The 23,376-nt window shown below is 42.2% G+C and overlaps 1 protein-coding gene across 3 annotated transcripts in view; it reads left to right on the top strand.

The window, feature by feature from the left end:
• Positions 1-23,376, top strand: part of INPP5A (inositol polyphosphate-5-phosphatase A) — a 311,939-nt gene that overhangs the window by 226,607 nt on the left and 61,956 nt on the right. For all 3 annotated transcript variants that reach the window (XM_066619882.1, XM_066619883.1, XM_066619884.1), the window contains exon 10: positions 22,850-22,945. In XM_066619882.1, the coding sequence (XP_066475979.1) occupies positions 22,850-22,945 (96 nt within the window). The remainder of the gene's footprint in view (positions 1-22,849; positions 22,946-23,376) is intronic.

Here is a 23,376-nt window from a genome sequence, read left to right as displayed (position 1 = left end):
GAAAAGCAATATATAATATTATAGATAACAATTTTGATGAACCCTAGACCCTGTTCCTTCCTGTTCCCTCTGATCTGTGAACTCCCAGGCTCAGGAAGAATCATGCTTTCAGACAATTCACATATCTCTGTTTATACTTTCTCTGTTTATACTGCAGAGTACTGAAGATTCTTTTTTCTTTTCTTTTCCCTGAATGCCCAGTATGGCGTATTTGAGAGCCAATTTGTGTTATTGCTAAAGATTCACATTCCTGGATCTAAGAAATCTTAGAGAAGTTTGTAGTGAATAAGCGAAAAGTGCCTGTGGGGAAAAAACCCTGCTCTAGGCCCCCCCCTCCAATAGTCCTTGATGGGGGCCTTGGGTACTACTGCTCTCACCAATACTGGGAGTTCAGTTCTGGACAAGTGGGTCTTCAGCTAGTGCTTGATCTGGTCAACCCCTGATACCACTCCTTTTCATGCCCCTACTGCCCCAGCATAGTGGTTCAAATTCAGAGAGAGAGCAATAAATACCTCCTTGCTTGGGGAGTAGTTGCTTGGGACCAGAATGCTTGGGACCAGAAGTGTTTCGGGTTTTGGACTTTTTTATTTTGGAATATTTGCATATGCATAGTTAGATATCTCGGAGATGGGAAAAGATATGTCACAGCTGAAAGGGCTGGGACGGTCTTGGGGATGCTGAATAAACTGTTCTGCACCTTCGTTTTGACTACGACTTGTCACATGAGATCAGGTATGGAATTTTTCTACTTGTGGTGTCAGCACTCAAAATGTTTTGGATTTTGAAGCATTTCAGATTTTAGATTTTCAGATGAACCTATCTAAATGTGAAGGGTTACACTAATTTTCACTAGTGTCCTACATGGAACATTTTCCTTTAGTTCTAAACAGCATCATCCCCATTGTTCCAAATGCATCTGACTATTTAAGACGTTTTATTTTTAATTTTTTTTCTCTTCAAATTAATTTTAGTTGATTCTTGCTTGGTTCCATCCTCTATTGCTCCTCAGCCTCTATAAATTTTAGATAATTTCTTTTTTTTAATTGCCTGTTTCTACTGTTGCATATCTATCCATCAGCAAGTTATTGAACTGTCCTTTCCAGTAAAGAAAAATTATGGATTTTGTCCACCTTCACCAGTAAAACAGCTTTTTGGAAGGAAACTGTGGAGACAAAAGATCATGCTGGCACATAACATCATAATTCAGACCTTCAGATAAAATTATCTTTCAGCCTTAGCCTTTTAATGGTGTGGGTTTTTTCTTTAAAAAAAAAAAAGTCTGAAGCTCATTCAGAATGTTCTGTGCTCCGCTGCTTAATGAGATTGCCCTGTTAGCAAACAGACCTTGTCTCAGGGTGGCTAGAAACTGGAACATAAAACTTTACAGAGCTCGGAACAAATTACATTGAGGCTTAAGTTTGTTTCCTTGCCCTTTGAAAAAATGTATGAGATGGAACACAAGCAAACCAAGATTAGCTTCTTCTTTTTTTTATCAATGCATTTTTTTAATCAATACCTGGGGAGGGCAGGAGGAGGCAATTTTATTCTGCACTTTCTGTTATCAGTTCCGAGAAACTGTATAGTACACTTGTGAATGCTCTATGTGTGTTTTCTGCTGTATATGATGGTAGTGATTGGCAAACCTGCCTGTCTGCCTTCCCCAGATTATTCTGCAGTACAGGTCATATTCTGCCCTGCCTGCTATGATACTGGATTTACTTCATTAACAGTATTGTTACTTCCCTTCCACTTGAATTACTCAGTTGGTTTCAGATTAGCTGGAATGGCTAGCACCAGAGTCTTGAATTGTGTGCTGGGACAAGTTTCCTAACTTTCAGGTGGAAACATCAGATTGAATTATTTAAAACATTTTCATGCCAACGTTAAATTTAGAACTGCCAGGGTGGCTCATAACAAAGTAATACAATATCCATCATTCATACAACATGATGGTGGTATCGTATGTATAGTATAAAAATAATTTGTGAAATTGAACCATTAAAAAAAGTATGCTTCATACTAATATATGTAGATCCCAAAGCAACATGAGCATGGTATGTTTCTAAGGACTAATAAAAAAGTCACAGAAAAAGTGAGCAAGCTTTTAAATTCATCTAAACCAGAGGTCTCCAAACTCTTCGGCCAGAGGGCCACATCAAATATCTGGCATGGTGTTGAGGACCGGGGAAAAAATTTTTAAATATAAAATTTGAATTTTATAGAGATGGAACTTAGATAAGTGAATAAATCAGTGGGCTCAGATTTCCAAATTTTCTTCAAGAACCAACACACACCACAGAAATAAAGCATACACTCAAATGGAGCCCCATTCCCCCACCACTCAAGCAGCTTACTTAAAAATACAGGAGTAAATACCTCAGAACCAGAACATTTCAGGAAACCCTCGGGGCATGTTCTGAGGGTCAGGTAGGCCTCTCCGACCCTTAGAAACCTTCTAAGGCCTTCAGAGGGCACAAAAAGTTACTTTTGGTTTTTCGAGAAAACCAGGAAGTGATATTTTTAGGCTTTTAGAAGGTGTTCTGAAGGCTAGGGAGGCTGCACACCCCAGCCCTCACAACCTTCCAGATGTGACCGGAGCACAGTTTGGTCATGTTCAGTCAAGGAGGACAGAGGCTCTCAGGGGACCAGAAGCTGACTGTGGGCTGGACAGAGGCTCCCTGCTGGCCATATCTGACCCCTGGGCTGGGTTTTGGGCAACCCTGATCTAAACTTTTCATCAGACTGGATTTTAAACAAAAAGGGGAAGGAGAGAAACAGCCATGGGCAGGCCTTATGAAAAACCCAAGCCTGCAGTTGAAGATTGTGCTGTGCAGCTAATTAGATTAGGCTGTGATTGGTGCAGAGAGACTACAGGTGCACCCAAGACATTTTGGTGCCTTAAGCAGACCACTAAGTGCCACTCTGTCCATTCTTGTGCATATGCACATGCCAAATACTTGCATGCTTTCCACACACTCATTCCCTGTGCTCTTGCTTGACCCAGCATGCATAGTGACTGCTGGGACGGACTGGTGACTGAGAAAGTGGTGGCAGGATCTACACCGTTCCTTCTGTTTTAGTTTCCTTTGCTCTTCCTTGCCTGGAGGCAGCAAGCATGAGCAAAAAGTGCTGTTTCACCTGGCCAAAGTGGTCATGAGCAGCTCTTGTGACCATGCAGTAGTGGTAGTCACAGTAGTAGCAGCAGATAGTGGCAACAACAGGTAGCCAAATGTTATGCTTAGCCAGTCGGCAAGTGGATGAAAGAATATTGCCACACTTTCTCCCCTTCCTGGTGCCTTCAGATTTGAAGTTGATGAAGTGTTGCCCATAGTGTTGAGATAAAATGACCTCTGTGATAACATTTGTCTTTGAAGGAGCAAGGAAGTAGGTGAGACACCAGAGTCTGTTGCTCCTCCAAACCACTGCAAAACCCAAGAAAGTGAAGAAGAGCAATATGTTGCTGGGCCTGATGTATGCTGTTTTCTTCTTTAAAAGAAGTTTCTTAAAGAAACGGGCAGCCCAATCCAACTTTCCAGTGTCTGTGAAACCGTGCCAGTAGGACACATGCTGCATTCGACAGTGGGCAGGCTGTGGGCAGTCACAGAGTCCTCCTCAAAGTAAGGGAGCATTTGTGCCATTACTTCAGGGCTGCGTTGGCTCTGGAAAGTTGGTTAGGACTGGACTGCCAGTGGGATAGATTACAGAGGATTTTCAAGAATTAATAAAGGATATTTGCAGCTGTGGAAAGGCTAATCATAATAAAGGTTTATTATGCAAGTTTGTAAAAACCCTTCCTTGATTTGTTTCTCAGGGGAAACCAAAGATCTCTGAGTTACCCAATCCATTGCTCATTTGGGTGATTTCAGACACTTCTAAGTCATTGCTTCTACACCATTTACTGAATCTCCTTATCAAGCAAGTTAAACTATGAAAGGGCAATTGAATTGGAAAAATTTGTCCCCCCCAAAATTGGGTTTTCTTTTCCCCCTCCTTTCATGTATATCTTCATTTATATTTTACCTTTCTGTCTAGAAATGCAGTACAGTAGAGAAATAAGAAGACAGCATGTGTTAGCATGTTTCTTATACAGATTTTTATCATCTAAGTGAGGATGCTCTGAGAAACCTAGGAACTCATTAGCTGTGAATGAGTTAAAGAATTAATCTTACAAGGAGAAATGATCAGATCTTTATCACATGTTGTTTATCGAATCAAGTTAACATCTTAGGACAGCATTATCCCAAGAAAAAGAAGATTTGTTTCAGATACTGACATAAACATCTCCTCATAATAGTGGCTTTTCATTTACTGCATTGCAATGTACCATAAGCTTAAAAGCACAACAGGTTCATTGTGTTTCTCAATAACGCTTGTACAGAGTGATGTCAGTCAATTTTTGACCTATACAGTCTGGTGTTATTCCCAACAATCAGTAATAGATTTTTCTTCTACCCTCCCAACAGTCCGGGGGGAGGACAATACAGTTCTTGAAACAATCATTTTTTTTAAATACTGTCTTCCTCTAGGAAATGCAAGGTAACATCCCTCATAGAAATTCTAACAGCATGCATTACGTTTTTCTCTTCCTCTGTCCTCTCTTGTGTTCTGTGTGTTCCTTCTAGTTTCCAGTGATTCTTGCACATGGAATTTAACTTGAGAAAATGCTGCAAATCCAGAAAATATAGTTCCTCCCCCCTTTTATCAAGATGTAACTGTATTCAAAACCTGTGGCTGCTTCCCACTTGTAGAATGTACATATAAATTCTTCATGCAGTGGGTGCAGAAATGAGCTTCAGATTCTTGTCTTGTGACTCCCTCCTCAATGTGTAAAGCATATCAAGTACTGTAAAGTATACTTGCATATATTATGCCTGATATCTATTTATCCTCTTTGCAAGCATAGGATATATCTGTACAGATGAATGTGTGTGAGTTCCACTACACCTGCATTTCAAGATCCATGTTGTAGCCTCTGTGCAGCACAGCTCTTCCTGGACTCAGATCCGGTGTAGAATTTACTTCTATCCCTCTTTTGTCTCCGGTACTGGTCCTCAGCTCCCTTCCTGACCATCCTTGTAATGTCAGAATGCATATGAAAACTCAATTCACATCAATTACTTTATCACATCAATTTCTTTACTTGCTTTTTCTTTATCTCTTTAGAGTGGAACAATACATGCACTTAAATCCTCATAGTATGTCTGTTACCAATCAGATAAGTCAGACTGCAACCCCTTAAATTTTCTGTCTTTGTTATTGGAAAAATACAACAGAATAGTGCTGTCTGATGTCTCCTGCTTGTAAATATGCGGGTGTTGGTCTTACGCAGTATCTGCGCTATCATCTTTATTAGCGGTGGGGTGATCAGCTTAAATTTGAAAGTAATAATACTGAACTAAGGGCCTGATCCACAGTCCTGCGGCTAGCTTATTGTCAGCCTGCACTGTCACAAGCGTGCCGTAAGGCACATTCTGCGACCATCACTGTGGGTCTTGCACCAGAGCTAGCCCAGCATGAGCTCGCACTGGGCCAGCTCTGGTACTGGGCCCTCTGGCTGCCGCCAGGTAGCTCACCCAGAGTGCCAAGTGGTGGAGAGGTGAGTGGGGGTGTGGATATTACCAATTGTGGATGACACCCAGCTCCATCTCACTTTTCCATCAGTTTCTAAGGGGGCTGTTGGAATTTGGAGCACTATCTGGAAGTGGTTGGGACCCAGATGATGGCTAATAAACTGAAATTAAATCCAGACAAGATAGAGGTGCTCCTGATTGGAAAGACTGCAATGCAGGTACTAGTTATTCAACTTGTTCTAGATGGGGTAGCTTTTTCCCTCTGAAAAAGTGGGTACTCTGCCTGGGAGTCCTGGATATTCATCTGTCCCTGGATTGCCAGGTGGCTGTTGCCCAACTACATCTGGTGAGCTGACCACAACTGTATCTGAGTCAGTCAGATTTGGCAACAGTGATCCATGCCCTAGTGACATCTTATTTAAACAACTGTAACACATTCTACACGGGGCTGTCCTTGAAGGTGGTCTGGAAACTGCAGTTAGTGCAGAAAACAGGTGTTACTAGGGCTTGGCAGTTTGAATCTGACATGCTGTTGCTCTGGTAGCTACTTTGACTGCTCATTCCATTCTGAGCTAAATTCAAGGTGTTGGAGATTGAAACTCTATCTGGCATGGGAACAGGATATCTTAAGGATCACTTTCTCCTTCATACTCCCTACAGTCATCAGATAGAGCCCTTAAGATACCACTGACAGCCCCCCCCCCCGTTTCCAGCAGAGTTTAAAGACACACTTGTTACACTTGACTTTTGAGGAAGGGTGATGTCTCTAGGGACCCTTTTTAATTAGTGTGCATATTATAATTCTGTTATGCTTTTTATGGTTTTGTTTTTGTTGTTTTCTTCTGCTCCTTATATTGAAGTTAAATTTTTGGTCTTTTAGTATTTGTTCTTGTGGTATTTTAATTTTTTTGTTGTTTTATTATATTCCATTGTACACTGCTTTGAGTTTTTGAAAAAGCAGTCTATAAATATTTTAAATAGATAAATTTAAATGTTTCTACATGTTAAGTCCGTACTTCTTCTGTGATATATAAGTATCACAAGAGCACTTTATCAGGACTAGATGAACTTACAGGGAATATGTATGCTTGCAGATGCTAATTTAAGAAATTCAGAATCTTTTTGTGCAAACAGCATTTGCAAAATGACCTTAAAGGTTTAGGGATGAACACCAAGATTTGTCACTGACCCAGTCAATTAGGTTAAGCTTGATGGGTAGCTGGCAAACAATATTTTCTGAAGCAGGCCTGATTGGGGGGGAGGGGTGGACATTCCGTTTTCAAGTTACTTCAAGATAATCTGTGTTCTCCAAAATAATATTTGAGCCCCATATTGCTTTTGAGAGTTATCGCTTCTACAAAATAGGTGTAAACATTGTTAATAGTTGAGGAAATGCTTATTTTAGTTCTTAGCCCTGTTTTATCATGTTTGCTGTATCAATAAGGAAACCTATGTAAATGTGAAAGAGTTCAAGTGAGGGCTATCCGTAGCAGACCTTAAATTATGCACCCTCCTTTGTGCTAATTTTTCAAGGATTTTTCCCCCTGTAATGAATACATGAATTTTGTGCACTGAAGCATAGTGCTGAGCCTTTTGGATAGCAGGCTCTGCAAGAAAGAGGAAGAGAGGTTTAGTCACAAAAGCAGAAACTTCACTCGGAAAAGTAATTCTGCACTTTGTTCCATTTGTAAATGGTGCATATCATCTTTTGTGAAACAGAACCCATGGCTTGATTCATGATGATGGCGCTTCGTAGATTCTTCACATGGGTTCTTTTTTTTTCCTTCAGCCCAAAATAATGCACATGAAAAGCAAAAGAAACTGAACATAATTCAGACCAACGGCAAGTATTCGGTCCCTCTCCAATCAAGATTCTCTGAGCATAACCTTTTCTGGTGGTGTTTTTAAGCCTCTTTTGAGCAAAAACAGCTTGGCTTCCTGTATCAGGACCAAACAGAGCTGGCTGTTTCAATAAATTAAAGTGTATTAGAAACTAGTAGTAAAAGTTTGCTACTAAGTTAATCTTTTTTAAAAATATACATGGAAGGGGAACATCAAACTTGTGAAATGCATAATGATATTGAAGAAATTCCTGCCTTCGAATTCAGGATGCTGCTTCTCCTCCCCCCCCCCCTTTTGTTTTAAGCAAGTAAGAAAAAGGAGCCATTGAAATTCATGGTCAAGAAAAGACTGCTTTTATTTGAAAGATTTATCTGCAGAAACCAATCTAGGTTCACCTAGTCTTTTATTTCAGATTTTTCAAAGTCTTTTAGGTCGATTTGTTTTACAAGCTTTTCCCTTTCAGGCTGTTCAGGAATTGGGTCTTATAAACATCTGTTTGTGGCTAAAAATCAAGCAGGGCCTAGCCCCTCTCTCTCTCTCTCTCTCTCTCTCTCTCTCTCTCTCTCTCTCTCTCCTGCTTTGTTTCCACAGGCCATTGTTTCCAATTTCATGCTATCAGAGGAGCTGCATGTTTTCCTGCGTGAAGTTGTCAAAGAGATAAAAGCCCAGGAGCAGGGTCACATTTAGAGGGATGGGCATGAAAAATTGGTAAAATGTATCTGGGAGCCCACACACCCGAGTGTTGCTTGGAGCAAATCAGAAATAAAGAAGAGTAATATCATGTTAAAGTCTGACACAATTTGCAGTGGGAAACAAATAATGTTGTGGAAAGATTCGAGTGAGGACAAATTCCAACAGTTCTTTGTTAGACTTATGTTCAGCTTGGAAAGCAGAACCTTATCTTCATGACGTTGCCTGTCAAGACCTCATGTCAATGGATTTGTTGAAGTAAACCCTTGTCATTTTCATAGTCAAAACAGGAAAAAAGTCTAGCTGTAGAAGCATCAGAGCATCATATTATGCAAGACATACAGTGATTCAGCTCTACTACTAATAGTAAGCTCCATGATTGCTCTTTGTAGCTAAGCTGTATCTATGTAACCAACATATATGAAAAATAAATAAATGATGGTTAATAATGTGGTATCCCTAAAGGGAAGAATTCAGCTGTTGAGTCTTCACATAAATTATCTGTATGTGTAGTCCTGTAAGGTAGGTCAGAATTATTGCCTCTGTATTACAGAAGGGGAACTGAAGCTTGAGGGGATCTATTCAGTTATTTTAAAACAGGGGTGTCCAAAGTTTTTGGCAGGAGGGCCACATCATTTCTCTGACACTGTGTCGGGGGCCGGGGGAAAAAAAGAATTAATTTACATTTAAAATTTGAATAAATTTACATAAGTTTACATAAATGAATATATTAAAGATGAACTTGTATGAATGAATGAGGAACTTGCAATAGCTCAAGGCCTATAAAAGGCCTTGCACAAAGCAAGGCTGGCCTTTCCTTTGCTGCCACTACTGCATCACAGACATGAAACAACAAGCAGTGGATGGAGGTCAAATAGTTGCCCTCACACTGAGAGCAGTTGCGTCGGGCTAGTGTGGACTCCAACAAATCTCTGGAGGGCCAGTGGCTCATTGGAGACTGGGGGCTCCCTGAGGGCCGCATTGAGAGGCCTCGAGGGCCGCAAGTGGCCCCAGGGCCAGAGTTTGGGCACCGCTGATTTAAAAAAATAAACAAACATGATATGAGGTTCAGACTCTTGTATACCTTTTGCCCTTACTGCAACAAGAAAGACTCAAATAAACCAGGTAGTGGTTAATGTATTTTAATGTAGTAGTTCCCCGATTTCTCAATCTGCCCCCAGAGAATGGAGTTTGTTGTTCAGGTCATCACAGAGATACAATGTTCAAATAAACATGGCCAACTCTTGCCTTTCTGGCAATGAAGACAAGAGGTATGCAATTCATATCAGGTTGGAAAGCCTTCCCCAAATGTAACAACTGATTAGTATGAGTATAATAACTTGACTGAGGACTTATAATGGGTTTGTGGCTACAGATGAGACTGCATTTATTTTATAACATTGATGACCTACCTGTTTGCTAAGTTTTGTTGTCCAAGAGCTGTTTTCATTGGGAGTTATGTTTGGTTTTGTAGGGAAGGACAGTATACAAATGTGCTGTGGCTCTGTGTGTTTGGTAGGTCTGCAACTTGTATGGGAATGCAGGTACTGCTAGGAGAAACAGCTACAACTTAAAAATCTTCAGGTACTATTTAACTGAGTATCAAAAAGGACATTACTTGAAGTTGTTACTTATTATTTGATTACAGGGGTTACCAACATTCTAGCAAAAATTGATATAGGTGTAGTCTATCCTTACTGTTGTAAAATAATGCAATGCTGGTGCCACATTTCTCAGGTTTCTGGGACAAAGCCCTGCACTGTACCCTTCCATGATGCCAACACTCCCCTGATAGCTCATTGGCATTACCACCAATACTGAAAATTCAGGGGTTGACCTGAACAAGTGAACCCTTTGAAGGTCATGGGCCTTGGCCAGGGCTTGATCTGGCCAACCTCTGACACCACGCCATGTACTTACATCCTTATGCATTAGAACAGTGGCCAAGTCATTATATAAATCAACATGTACAAATACAATACACACCATTAGCTGACATATTGTAAGGTCACTATTCAGATAAGATGTAAAAGAAACAAAACGCAAAACAAGCATTGTCTTGATTTGTAGCTCAGCCTCTTGGCAGCTATACTACACCAGCTTTCTAAAAGAACTTTAATTGTGTTTAATAGTATCTCACAAACTGCATTCACCGATTTCCAAAAGTGTGTTTTAGTATGGTGAAACATTTGAAGTGTATTAAACTACTTTCAATGTACAATTGTTTGCTAGATTTATGTCTGTTAAAATATTTTCAGACCAGAATAAGTACTGGTAGCATTAGAAACTTGTAGAGGTTTCTAATGAGATCCTGCAGAACATTCAGTGATTTCTTTTCAAAAGAATAAGTGTAATTGAATTCCCATGGATTGTCAATGGCAGAGCAGGGCCAAAAAGACCCTGAAAATACAACTGCATCCTTAGTTCGGTGTTTGACAGTAATCAGAAGCTATTAGTACTCTGGCTGCTGTTTAGTACTTATACTTTATTTGTATGTTAAAGTCTAATTGCCACAAGGATGCTCTCAATTATATCTATAAAATAGTTCCTATGTTACTTTGCAGTATTGTGTGACCAAGAAACAGAATGCAGACAGGGAAATGCTGTGGATACAGGGAGCAGGTTTGATTTCTGGAGCTCCTGTAGGACAACATTAACTGGGTGCAGTCTGCTACCTAGTTAGGGGTGATCAGTCCATCACCCTGGGCTCTGGAGTCACCAGGGATGGAGATCAGGTTTAGCTCTCCAGGTTACTCCTTTACTTTTTGCCATATAATTGAATTGTTGCCAGTGTGTGGGGCAGATAGAAATAAAATGCTACACTTGAACACTGTTTCACGGAAAAGTTGTCTCTAACCATGATGGAGAGAGGTCCTGGTCCTCTCTGCCAAGAATCCAACAAGGTCCCACAAGGAGTCTTTGTGTGCAGCAGGGCACAGAAATAAGTTGCAGCTGCAGGAGTGAGTCCTTGCAGTATATTGTTGCTCTGCTCCTCCACCGTCTTCACCCAGCCAAGTGGTAAACCTTGCACTTGTTCCACCATCCTCCTTGCTGCAAGCACTTCCTTTACTCTGCCCTTGCCACTGCTGTTTCTAGTAGCTATAAGAGAAAATGGAAATGAGCACAGACAAGGAGGCTAGTAGTGGGAGAGGAAGCCAAGGCAGGAGAGACAAATGCTGTACAGTTTGCCATTTCACTCTTGCCTAGGAGTACGGGGGACCTCGGTATCTGTGGCCTGGCCTCCTCAGAAAACTCCCAGATGTGAGTGGAAGGCATTTCTCATTTGCCAGATATTCAAATCCATGGATGCCAAGCCCATGGATATGGAGACCCCACTGTAGTTGTTTTTCTTTGACAGCATGTGGCCTGTGGCATGATTGTCCTGAAGATCACCATTTAATAAAAGTGTTTATAACATCGAATTTGTTACATTTCCTACATTGATTTGTCAACTCTCAAAATGTGTATTTATAACAGTGCAGTCCTTTGCATGTCTTCTCAGAAGTAAGGCCCACTGATTTCGATTAGACTTACTCACAGGGAAGTGTGTATTGGATTGTAGTCTAAGATACAGAGTCATCTTGAAAGCCAATGGCTCCTCCATGCACATCTCTGCATCTTTTTATTAGGAATTTTTGTTCCTTTTATAAGGACTATTGACTAAGGCCTCAATCCTGTCCTGCATGGGAACAGGCAAGTAAGGAGGCTTGCGCTGTATCCAGAGCAGGATAGTGGCCATAAGCGACTCAGCCAGAGGAAAGGGAAAACTTTCTCCCTTACCCCTGGGTAAGGGCCGCTGGCCTCTATGGGTCTCCTTGGTGGCGCAAGTCCGAGGATAGCGGAGCGGCGTGGAGCCGCTCCTTTCTCCCCGGGAACGGGGACACCTCTCACTCTCCGCCTGCCCGCCCCCAGGGCTGCCCGTCGCCTGCCCTCCCCCTGCCCAGGAACGGCTCCCCCTGCCTCCCCCCACCTACCTTTTCTCCTTGCATCAGCCCAGCCAGGCCGACGCAAGAGTTGAGGAGGAAGCCAGCACGGAGGCTTCCAGCAGCCTCCGCAGGTCAGCGCTTCTGGGTGCTGGCCCATCTTCCTCTCTAGGAGGTGCAAATGTGCCTTACAGCGCTTTTGGATTGCGCCCTTTATGGATGATTTTTTATTTTATTTTAATGTTGCCTGAATTTTTTTTCCCCAGGCAGTTCATAAGTAGTGGAATAATGAGGATTCAATATCCTCTAGTTTAATGTGTGTCTGTAATTGATATTCTGCTTTTGCAAAATTATGATTAATAAAATGTATTATAGGAGCAGGCAAACTGACTGTGAAACCTGATTCAAATCCTGTCTCAGCCACGTACTGACTAACTATAGTGCAATAGTGTCCTCTTTTGTGTTGTAAGACTGACCTCCTTTGGGGCATATTTTGGAATGACAATATTTCCTATGATTGTTTTTAGGATTGTTTTCACTGTACAGTGCACTTTACAAGTCTTACACTGCAATCCTGTGCATACTTATCTGTGATTAGGCACCACTGACTACAATGGGACTCACTTTTGAGTAAGCATGCATAGGATTGCACTGTTACTTAGCTTCGGTAGCATTCTCAGAGGGGGGCACAGCACTGAATTTTGCAGGCACCTCAACATGCCGGGTAACACACCCCTCTCCCTCATCTTCTGAGCCATTCTGGACAGTGAAAGCAACACAAGAGATGTCTCCTCCGCTTTGGTCCCACTGCTCAGAATGGCCCCAAAGGCAAGAGGGAGAGGTAGCTTACATGGTGAATTGAGGCGCTTGCAAAACTTAGTGCTGCACCCCCCTCCCTAATACTACTGCTTAACTTACAGTCCAGTCCTATCCTGCATCAGCCCAAGTACAGTTCACTTGAGGAAAGCCAAGAATGCAACTATCTTACGTAATAGAACTGCTTCTCCTGATGACTGGAGGAACACTGGCCTGTGAAGTCACTATGCCATGGACCTCTGCAGATTCTGTTGTACCAGAACAGTACAGGAAGATGAGGTGCTAAAGTGGCTCCTATGCTGCTGAGGTAATTTCAAAAGAAACTTCTCATGGGTTCATGGCAGAGGCAGAGTTTTCACTGGGAACATGCCTGCTCATAGGTCATACTTTCTCAGACTACAGCAAGCACTATGTGCTGTACAGCACTATGTGCAGAGATGTTAATACGTTTATTTTTGTTGTTATCTGTATACAGGGTTGTTTAAAAAAAAAACCCCTCCAGATTTCTAGGAATTTAAATAACTTGTAAGAGCCAAACTACATGTTGAATCAAGACTGTTATTAAGAAATGTGCTTAAAACCAGAAGTATCTCCCCCCCCCCCCCGGTGAATTATTGCATAAGGAAATTAATGCTGTTCTCTGTGTTGTTTTCCCCATAAAAGCAGCTCCCCCAAGTGGCTAAAATGAGCCTTGTGGCCCAGAGTGGTAGGTCGCAGTACTGCAACCGAGAACTCTCCTTACAACCTGAGTTCAATCCCAGAGGAAGCTGGGATCTCAGGTAGCCGGCTTGAGGTTGACTCAGCCTTCCATCCTTCCGAGGTCGGTAAAATGAGTATCCAGCTTGCTGGGGGAAGGTAACATGAGTGGGAAGGGCAATGGCAAACCACCCTGCTTATAGTCTACCAGGAAAGTGTCACGGAAGTGGTAACACCCCAAGGGTCAGTAGTGACTCGGTGCTTGTGACATTGCACTGCCACAGTGACTGTGCTTGCCCATTCTGACAATATGTGGTTTGCTACAGCAAGTCTTGCGTGACGGTATCATAAGAGGGATGTCTGCCTCACACGAGTAGAGCTGCTTTCGTATTTTAGCCATTTCTGTCCAACATTGCATATACACAACAGGGACAGTTACAGTTTCCTACATTTTCCTCTTGGCTTGGGGCTTACTTTAATTTGGCAAAGTACAGTATTGATTAACTCAACAACCTGACTTTGTTTTGGCAATATACATTATTGATAACTTTTTGTTTCATTTTAAAGGGCTTGGGTTTTTTTGGAGGGGGGGAATAATGAATGAGCATCTTAAAAGCCATTACAACAACCTTCTTTCTTCCTCAATTAAAAAAACGTGAAATAAAGAAGTTGTTGGAGCCTTTGCTCCTCATAGTGTAACAGGGGTTGGTGTTGGGGAGTTTTCTGTATGTTAAACAGTCTTGTGGACATCTGGCACGATTGGTTTTAATCTGCTAGCTAAAAAGTCAGGATTAAATCTTGCTTTACACCTCTTTGTACTGCAGTCAGTAAAGTGACAGAGCTGCTCTGAAACAATGACACTACTTATTCCACCCAGTATGCCATGTGGTAGATCACCCCTTTTTTTCAACACCACTTCTCCACAAAGACAATGAAGCATCTGGTGGGCTTTTCCTGTGTCTAAGATATTTTTTGTCAGTAATTTCACTCAACCGGTCTGCTTAGTTCTCCCCTGGTGCTACTTTTTGAGACAGGGTATGCCAAACCCAGTGGTAACAGGTCAAAAGGCCAAAGTGATGAATTTTTATGTGCCTGTTCCTTGTGTTTCTGCTCAGTCACGATTCTTTGCGCGCTGTGCTGCTTCTGAAAGGGAGCCACAGTGGGCAATTTGTCCTCCTGGCCTGGAGAGAATGGGGAAGCAGATGAGTTAAAATAGTATGTATGACTTTAACAGAAGAGCGAGCAAATGTGTTCCTATGGTGGAACAGAATGCTTCTGTCACCGCTGAATGTTGGAGGGCTCTTAGATTTGTGGCTTCTTGGCATCCAATCAAGTGACACATGCGTCAAGCAGCTCTTGAAGATATAGAGAAAAGAATAGCAATTTACTAGCTGTTATTGTTAAAATATGGTGCAACTGTATTGGGTCATTTCCCTGAGCTGTTTTCACCTATTCTCTGTTTCAAATTAGTCAAGTCAGTATTATGTTTACCTTCCTGTAAACTTTGCATCAGTACTTTGCAAACTTCCTTGGCAGCAGAAAAAATGTTTTTTACTTATCAAACTATGAAAAATTACTTCTTGGATACATATTCTTAGAAAACCAGTGTGGTTCACAGATCAGGACTAGGTGATCCAAATTCAAATGCCCACTTTGTCATGAAGCTTACTAGATGACCTGTTGTAATGCACTACTTCTCAGCTGACCTGTCTTATAGAGTTGTTGTAAGGGTAACCATCTACACTACCACTCCTTGGATAAATGGCAAGATAAAAATGTAGTAATAAATATAAGCCATGTGAGCTGTTCTCTATGCATAAGGCTTGGAGAATTCTCAGAGGGCTTTGAGAGTTTGAGGGCTTGCATCTAAATTATATTTATCCCTTGCCTTTTGTACTTAGAGAGTAGCTGGTTGGTCCTTATTACAATGGGACTTACTTTTAGATAAGCATAGGATTGCACTGTTACTTAGCTTTCAGTCCAATCCTGTCCTAGGCCAGCCCAGAGAATGCAGCCTGGGCTGGAACTACGTCTGCTGCATATTGTGGGGTGGCAGTAATTAATGCTCTTTTACATACCTACTCTACCACGCATGGTCCCCAAAGGCCCTACTCAGATCTGCTGGTGTAAATCCAACTGTGTACAGTGTCGAGGTTGGGCCAGGGGCACAGGAGCCTAGGCTATCCACCCCCAGTCGGCCCTTAAGGGCCCAATACTCAACCCTGGAACACCCCCTCTGCTGACTTACCTGCCCCAGCAGGGGCTGGGCACTCTTGTCATGCACCTGGGGCTGCACTAGCAGCACAGACATTGTGGTCTCAGAACACAGTTCTTGAGGACTTGAGGCCATTTTAGGTCTAGTTTCCACAGAGGATTAGCTTTTATCTAGGCGATTCCACGATACCATTTAACTTCAATGGGGTTAAATGAGAACCCACTTACTGAGATGCTCCCATTGACACACACACACACATGCATATATGTTAAGACTTTCACTTTAGAGAAAAGGCTAGGTTAGACTATTTATTCTGACATCTGATTTTCTATATTCAGAAATTTTATTGTATGAAAGAACATTCCATCATGTAAACTGCCATCTACATTTGGAAATGCTACAGCCCCAGACATGAGTTTACCACCTATACTGAGAATTAAGCATTAGATTCACTATCAGATATAATTGACTAAATCTCCGTTCTGCAGACAGATCTTCCATTGTTTTGCAATTACACTTTTGAGTAAAGCATGTTACTATATAAGAATACTTGAAGGCTTTGTACTGTTTTACAAATTATACAATGGCAAAAATATCAACATTCTCTCTAATGAGGCAAACACATACTGCCTACTTATACGTGATTGGTTAAAAAAGTAGAGACTCTTTCATTGCTTGTCAGGTTCAGAATACATGAACTACCACACAGACTACATAAAAGAGCCAGAGAACCCTGGGATGGGAAAGGATAGGCTGTCAAGTGAAGAACTAATCTGGAGACAACATCAACAATGAGTGGAAGAACAGTAGCAAAGAGGTCACTGAAAATATCAGCACATGTTCATATATTGAAATAGTGATATTGTTCTGCATTTTGTGCAAGTCTCCAAAGACTGAAGTTTACACACTTCTTGTATGCCCAGTTGCTCTTAAGTCTTAAGTAGTACAATAAAAAAGCATGTTTATTTCTTCTGCACCTATATATGTTATAAATAAAATTAAATATAAGTGCAAGTAGAGAAAGTGTGTATCAACAATGGTCAAAAACAAATGCATTTTTGGAGCAAAAAATGGGACCACACATCTGGGATTTGGAGAATAACTGATGTGTTGGCATTTGAACATAGCAGATTAGGAGGTTGTGTAAATTGAAATTAAATGTGAGTTATCCATTTAATATCAATTCAAATATTAATAAATATATTCATTTAGAAACACAATAAATGCTCACTACCTAAAGCAAGATGATGATGATCATGATAAATAATAAAAATATTTCTGTTCCGCCTTTCCTATCCTAATGGGAAGGTTTTCAAGATAGCTAACACATTACAAACAATTCAGTAAAATATAATAAACACAATAACACAAAAATCAATAGTGATCAGCACTAACCAAAAGTAGCTTTGTTCCAAATTAAGTGGTTTGACAATTACAGACTGAGGACCCAATCCTAAATAGTGTGTGCCGGCTTATTGCCGGCGTGCACTGTCACGAATGTGCCATAAAGCACGTTTGCGGGCCCTCAGCACTGGTGTGCCGCCGCTTTGTGATTAGCTGTACTGCCGGGTGGCAGAGAGGTAGGTGGGGGCATGGGGTGAGGTGGGGAGGTGGCATTCCAGGGCAACTGCAGAATCCCAAGGGCTGCTACAGAATCGAGTAGCCCCGTTGTGGGGCTACTTCCCTTACCCGGGGAAGGGGACAAAAGTCCCTTTCCCTTGAGGAGCTGGAGGTGGCAGCCCTGTTGCACACAGGATGCCGCAGCAGCCGTTTTGGCACTGTGGCAGTCCCAGCAGAACAGGCAGCTCGGGATTGAGCTGTGAACCCACAGTAGCTTGGGTTCAACAGTGATACTGCATTAGGAGCTCCCAGACCATCCAGTGGGTCACAGTGTGCTGTTAGAAGTAAATGGTGCCATGGGGGACCACTTCTGTAGATGCTTTCCTATGGAAAAGGTTAAAGTCTTTTTTTCCCCCCTGTGCTACTGGGATTATCCTTCTCCTTGACAGGTTTATAGAAGGCCAGTGTAAATCTCCTGCACAAAATCAGGCTAATTCAGTTGTACTTTAGTGAAACTCAACTTTAATCACCTGGACCGGTGTTTGCATCTTAAAAATAAATGGTTCAAAATAATCAGAATAATTCATGCTCTGCTGACCTGTGATATGACTGTGATTTCATTGTTACATATCAGCTAACTTACATAAGAACAGCCACACTGGATCAGGCCATAGACCCATCTTCCTGTATCTCACAGCGGCCCACCAAATGCCCCAGGGAGCACACCTGATAACAAGAGACCTGCATCCTGGTGCCCTCCCTTGCATCTGGCATTCTGACATAACCCATTTCTAAAATCAGGAGGTTGCACATACACATCATGGCTTGTAACCCGTAATGGATTTTTCCTCCAGAAACCTGTCCAATCCCCTTTTAAAGGCATCCAGGTCAGATGCCGTCACCACAGTCTGTGGCAAGGAGTTCCACAGACCAACCACACGCTGAGTAAAGAAATATTTTCTTTTGTCTGTCCTAACTCTCCCAACACTCAATTTTGGTGGATGTCCCCTGGTTCTGGTGTTAGGTGAGAGTGTAAACAGCATCTCTCTATCCACTTTATCCTTCCCATGCATAACTTAGCATTACCTTAATTTTTTTGAAATAAAAACAGCCACAATCAGATATCCCTCATCATCATTATATAATATTGCAAACATCACATTCTCTCATTAAAGTCACTTCATATACCAAGCTGCCAGTAATCAAAGGGCTATTCTGGTCTAGTTATATTCTGCAATTTGGGATCTAGCCAGGATCCTGGGAATCCTAGAGATATCATCATAGGATTCTTGCTGTTCCAAGCAGTATTGTTTTTTGGAGCTGAGCTGGTGTAATTTTCTCAAGGCCAAGAATGTCTTGATGTTTCTTCAGACTTCTAGGCACTGCTCCTAGGGAGCCAGTGACATCTGGCATTTTCTCCCAGTGACACCCAAATTCTACTCATAGGTCTTGATATCTTGTGATATTCTCATGTTCTTTATATTCTATTCTACTCTCCTGGGTTTGCAATACCAATGATTTTATTTTTCTTTTTGTCAATCACTGTTCTATCTGGTGTTCTAGATGTTTAACTGTCTGGAATCTGAAGTTGCATGGAATCTTTACTTGGTTGTTCTCAGTGTTTTTATTAGGTTTATGATCCCATTAATTTCAGTGTGCAGATTAACTGCATTATTTGCAAAGTTTTCAGTGAACCATATTTGCAACTCTGTCATGATAGTCGATTTGGGCAAACTTACTACATGAACTGAACAGATGATCAGCTATTTCATTTTTCTTCTTACAGAGTCAACATTTGCTCTTCTATATCTTTGAAATCTTTTTTTGTTGTTATATACCTCTTTTCAACAAAAAGTAGTTCACAAAGCAATTTACGTAGCTAAACATTTATATAGATTCTTCTTGTTACTATTCTGTATGTTCTTTCAACGCAATCCTAATCATGTGATATACAAAGACATCCCAGTGATTTAAATTAGTAGCAGACAGCGTACACAACAGTCCTGTTCTGACAATGCTGCCCATTTCCCAAACCTCTGTGCTTAGCTGAGTCAGGAGCAAGTATCTGGTATTGCACCTCCTGTTGCACTTCTCTGTCCCTTCACTCTGGATCGAATGTAATACCTAACTAGAAGATACCACATTTACTTGAACATGGGATATCTTTGAGCCAACAACCCAAATCCACAGGGTACTCTGTGCAGGCCCAACCCTAAAATGAATTGTGTATTTGCCAATGACCTCAACAAAATTGGAACTGTACTTGGTGTGTTTTAAGATTCTATGTCAGAACACTAAAATTCTAATTAGCAAATGGAAAATTAAATATATGTGGACTATTGTGTCCAGAAGTTTATAGCTGTGCCCTAGAACACCTTGTGTTCTTTCTGTAGGACTGTCTGTACCTCTCTAGTCTGTGACACATTTCCTTATTTTTCCCAGACCATGTAAAGACCAAGCACCGGTTTCTTTGCAAAAGGCAGAGATGGCAGTTTTCTATAGGAAAAGGCAGTTGTCTTCAATTAAACAAGACAGCCCCATGATTTTATTCTGATTTCCTTTTGTCTCACTTTTGTCAAAAGCTACCTTTCAAGAGACCCATAAGAGACTGAAAAGGGCAGTGTGTTTTCGTAGCATTTTAATTTTTTTCCCCTTTTTAAGCACCAACAAAAAATCCCTTCATAAGCAGGCTTGCCTAAAAAGGCACATGTTCCTGAAAGTTTTCTGCTTGGGTGACTACGACTTAGTAGAAGCTGAAAGGAGGTGGAGTGGGAAGAAGAAATGCTCCCAGATTGTATAAGAAATGAACCTTTGCCTAATCACTTTTTGTTTGAGAATATGGTAACGTTTTGTCTCTCTGAAATTTGAAAGCAATAAGGTATTTGGACCCTTTCACTTTATTGGTCCTCAAGAGTTGATCAGATTGTTTTTGGCAATTCTTCTTTTGGAATAGGCCCAAAGCTGTGAGATAGAAAGCGGCTTGAGGAGTAAGTGGTGGTGGTGGCGGGGGGGGGGGGAATGTTCCCAAACAGATGCCTTTAAGAGACAGAAATCATGAATTTCTTGAATTGCAGCCACTCTGGGGGTGGCTACAATGACTTTTTGACAGTGACAGTAACTCTGCCTTGTCTTTTCGAGCCCTTCTTTGGCCCATTCACTTCAGAAAGCTGCTTAAACGCACTTAAGCGCATTAGCATTTGGATGCTTGGGGACCATATTGACCCTCATTTGGAAGGTTTAAATGAGTGAAAGATGGAGCGATTTGTTAGGGCTTTAGAAAACCAGCTTTAGAGAGCGGCGGGTTTTCCGCTTTGGTTTGTTCGGGTGCTTGTTCTAATCTGGTGCGCTGTTTAAAGGCGACCAGACTGATTTGTGACACATGAGTCCAAAGGGCTATTTTCGGGGGGCTTGACCTGATTAGCTAATTTGTGCTTTGAATTTCAATGGTTGGTATCCAAAGGGAGCGCACTTTGAGAATGGCTTGCTGGTGGATTACCTCACTGGTAGCTGCATACAGACACAGATGGCAAAATGTTAATTACTTGTCAAAAGAGACAAAATGGGATCCGAGGCAAATTGTGAGGATGTGTGGAAAAAGTGATTAGCTTTGAACGACAGGGAAGAAAATAACAAACCACAACTGTCCCAGGGGTTTGGTGTGCCACTGTCCCTCTCTTCTCAGCCTAGCTTGGCAGGGAATACGTTTAGTTACAACTTCCTGTGGTGTCAGTAACAGGATCTCAGTACAAAGTGTGTGTAGGGGTGTAATGTCCATGACGGGCAAAGGCCCCGCCCCCTGGTGTGCGACTGAACGCGGGGGGCTTACCGTGTTGATGACGGGCGTTTGTCGACAGAGAGAAGGACGGGAGACAGACACGGCCGTTTTGCACAGGCAATTTACTTGAGTCAGCCGTTTGACATTCATGGGCCCTGTTATGTCACAGGCCCTTTTCACTTACATAGACACATTCCGTCGGTGCATGATAGGATCATTCCCCGACCCTTCCCGACCCCTTGAGGTTCCAGGTGGAGCTTTCTAGCTTGTGCCTGTTGCCCTGGGATATGGTTTCCCGGGAGCTGCAGTGCTGGTGTCCGGGGTCAGCCCAGATGTCCTCAGGTGGCCCCCAGGTACCTCAGTGTTTGCACCTCGATCAGCTGGCCACCGTTGGGAAGAGTTGGCTGTGAGTCCTCAGGTCTGTAGCCTCGCCTCTCCTGAGGTCACCCCAGGGGCCCAGGCGGGTCCCGGATCTGGGAGCTCCCAGTCCCGGCTCCCTCTCTCAAGGACTGAGGCAGTCAAATTCCCTTTCGGATCCTGGATCATCCGAATAAGGCCAGGGTTGCTATCCCCTCTGGCCTTCCCTCCGGCACTGCTGCTGCCTGGGGAGGAGCAGCCTCCCCTAGGCTGCCCAGGCTGCTTATGAAGCCAGTCTCTGGCTTAGCCGGCCCCGCCCTTTCTGGCCAGGAGGGCCCCCCCTACTCCCGGGGAGATGCCCTGCCTAGGAGCCCAGTCCTGGCAGTACTTGTGCCTTACCCCCGAGGTGGCCCCTACCCATGAGGAGACCCCTGCTCCTGAGGAAACCCATGTTAAGTGATGAGCTTGTTTTAAAACAGATTGGACATGCTTCTTTTGAGAGATTTTCTTAACACAGAGTCCGCCAAAACATTGACTAATTCTTATTACTCAAAACTGCAATCATTTCTAGATAACAGAGATCCACATCTGAAGAAGGTTGTTTTAACCATATTGTTTTGCTGTTGCTTTGTTAAAAATCAAGCTGTTGAGTTTTTGTTTATTCAAAGAATAAAGAAGTCAGGCCTGTTCATGGTTTCCATTTCATTCTCTGCTTTTGATTCCAGGCACGTTAGAATGTACTTGTACAGTACTGTCTAAGGCAGGGATGGCTAACCTGTGGCACAAGTGCCACTAGTGCACATAGACACTTCCTAAGTGGCACATGCAAAGTTGCCTGTCATGGCTGTGCCAGCGGACGCAGGGCTCCATGGCTGTGAGTGCACAGTACTTCTCCTAGTGCAAAGCCCAGAAAGGGAGCACCAAGGCCTGAGGCAAGGGGAAGATAGCCAGAGGGTGGGCAGATCTCATGGGTCGGCAAAACCACCCAAGCAGGTCTAGAGTGGGCCGAAATAAGGTGAAGTGGTATGTTCAAGATTCTGTACATAAAAAGTGGCACGTGGCATGCTGCTGGTTGGCCACCCCGGACTAAGAGAATGTACATTAGTAAGGGAAGTCACTTGGTGCGTTTATCTCAGATCACATCTAGAAAGCAGGGGAGAAGTCTCTAAATATTCCGTATCTCATAAGATTATTAATGGAAAAAATATGGGGCATTTGGATATATGGCCAAGGATTCACAGTGAGCCTTCCTAAGATGCTTTGATTACTTTGGTTTTTAGTTTATAATTTTAATCAACTAATGTTCTACAAAAGAGGCAAAATTCTTCTATATCTGTTCTTTTTAATATATATATTTTCAAAGACCTAATCCTACCCCTCCCATTTGTATGCTTTTCTTTAACAGACACTTTGTGCAAAGGCTACAATGCAGACGATCCGGGCTGCTGACACTAATGAAGTAGTCAAGCTAATATTCCGTGAATCTGATAATGACCGAAAGGTATGCAACCAAATGCAATCCTTGCCACTGAAATGAACACAAAAATAGTTGAATATCCTTGTTGTCAGCTTTCAAGAACTCAGGGAACAAAATACTTGTTGGCTTCAGTGGAACAATACTGAGACTGACTTCAAATAATCCAAACTCCTCGTAGTGTAGATTATCTTCAACAAACTATAAAGAGCCTCAGGCTCACATTCTCCATCCCCTCTTCCCTTCTGTATGCAAGGGAGGAAATTCTAAACCTTCACTTTTGAATAAACCACGGTTTTGCATAATGTCCAAACTTAGGAAAATGTGGTTTATTCTGTCTAATTCTCACTTTTTAACATAACAGGGTCTGAAACCAAGGTTTGAACTTAGTTTACTTTGATAATTTTAGAGCAAACCCAGTTTACATATGAATGCAAGTGTTCTTGCATGTAAGGAAA

Source organism: Tiliqua scincoides, chromosome 3, assembly GCF_035046505.1.
Source record: "Tiliqua scincoides isolate rTilSci1 chromosome 3, rTilSci1.hap2, whole genome shotgun sequence".
Classification (NCBI taxonomy): Eukaryota; Metazoa; Chordata; class Lepidosauria; order Squamata; family Scincidae; genus Tiliqua; species Tiliqua scincoides.
This window is presented reverse-complemented; position numbering and strand designations above follow the sequence as displayed.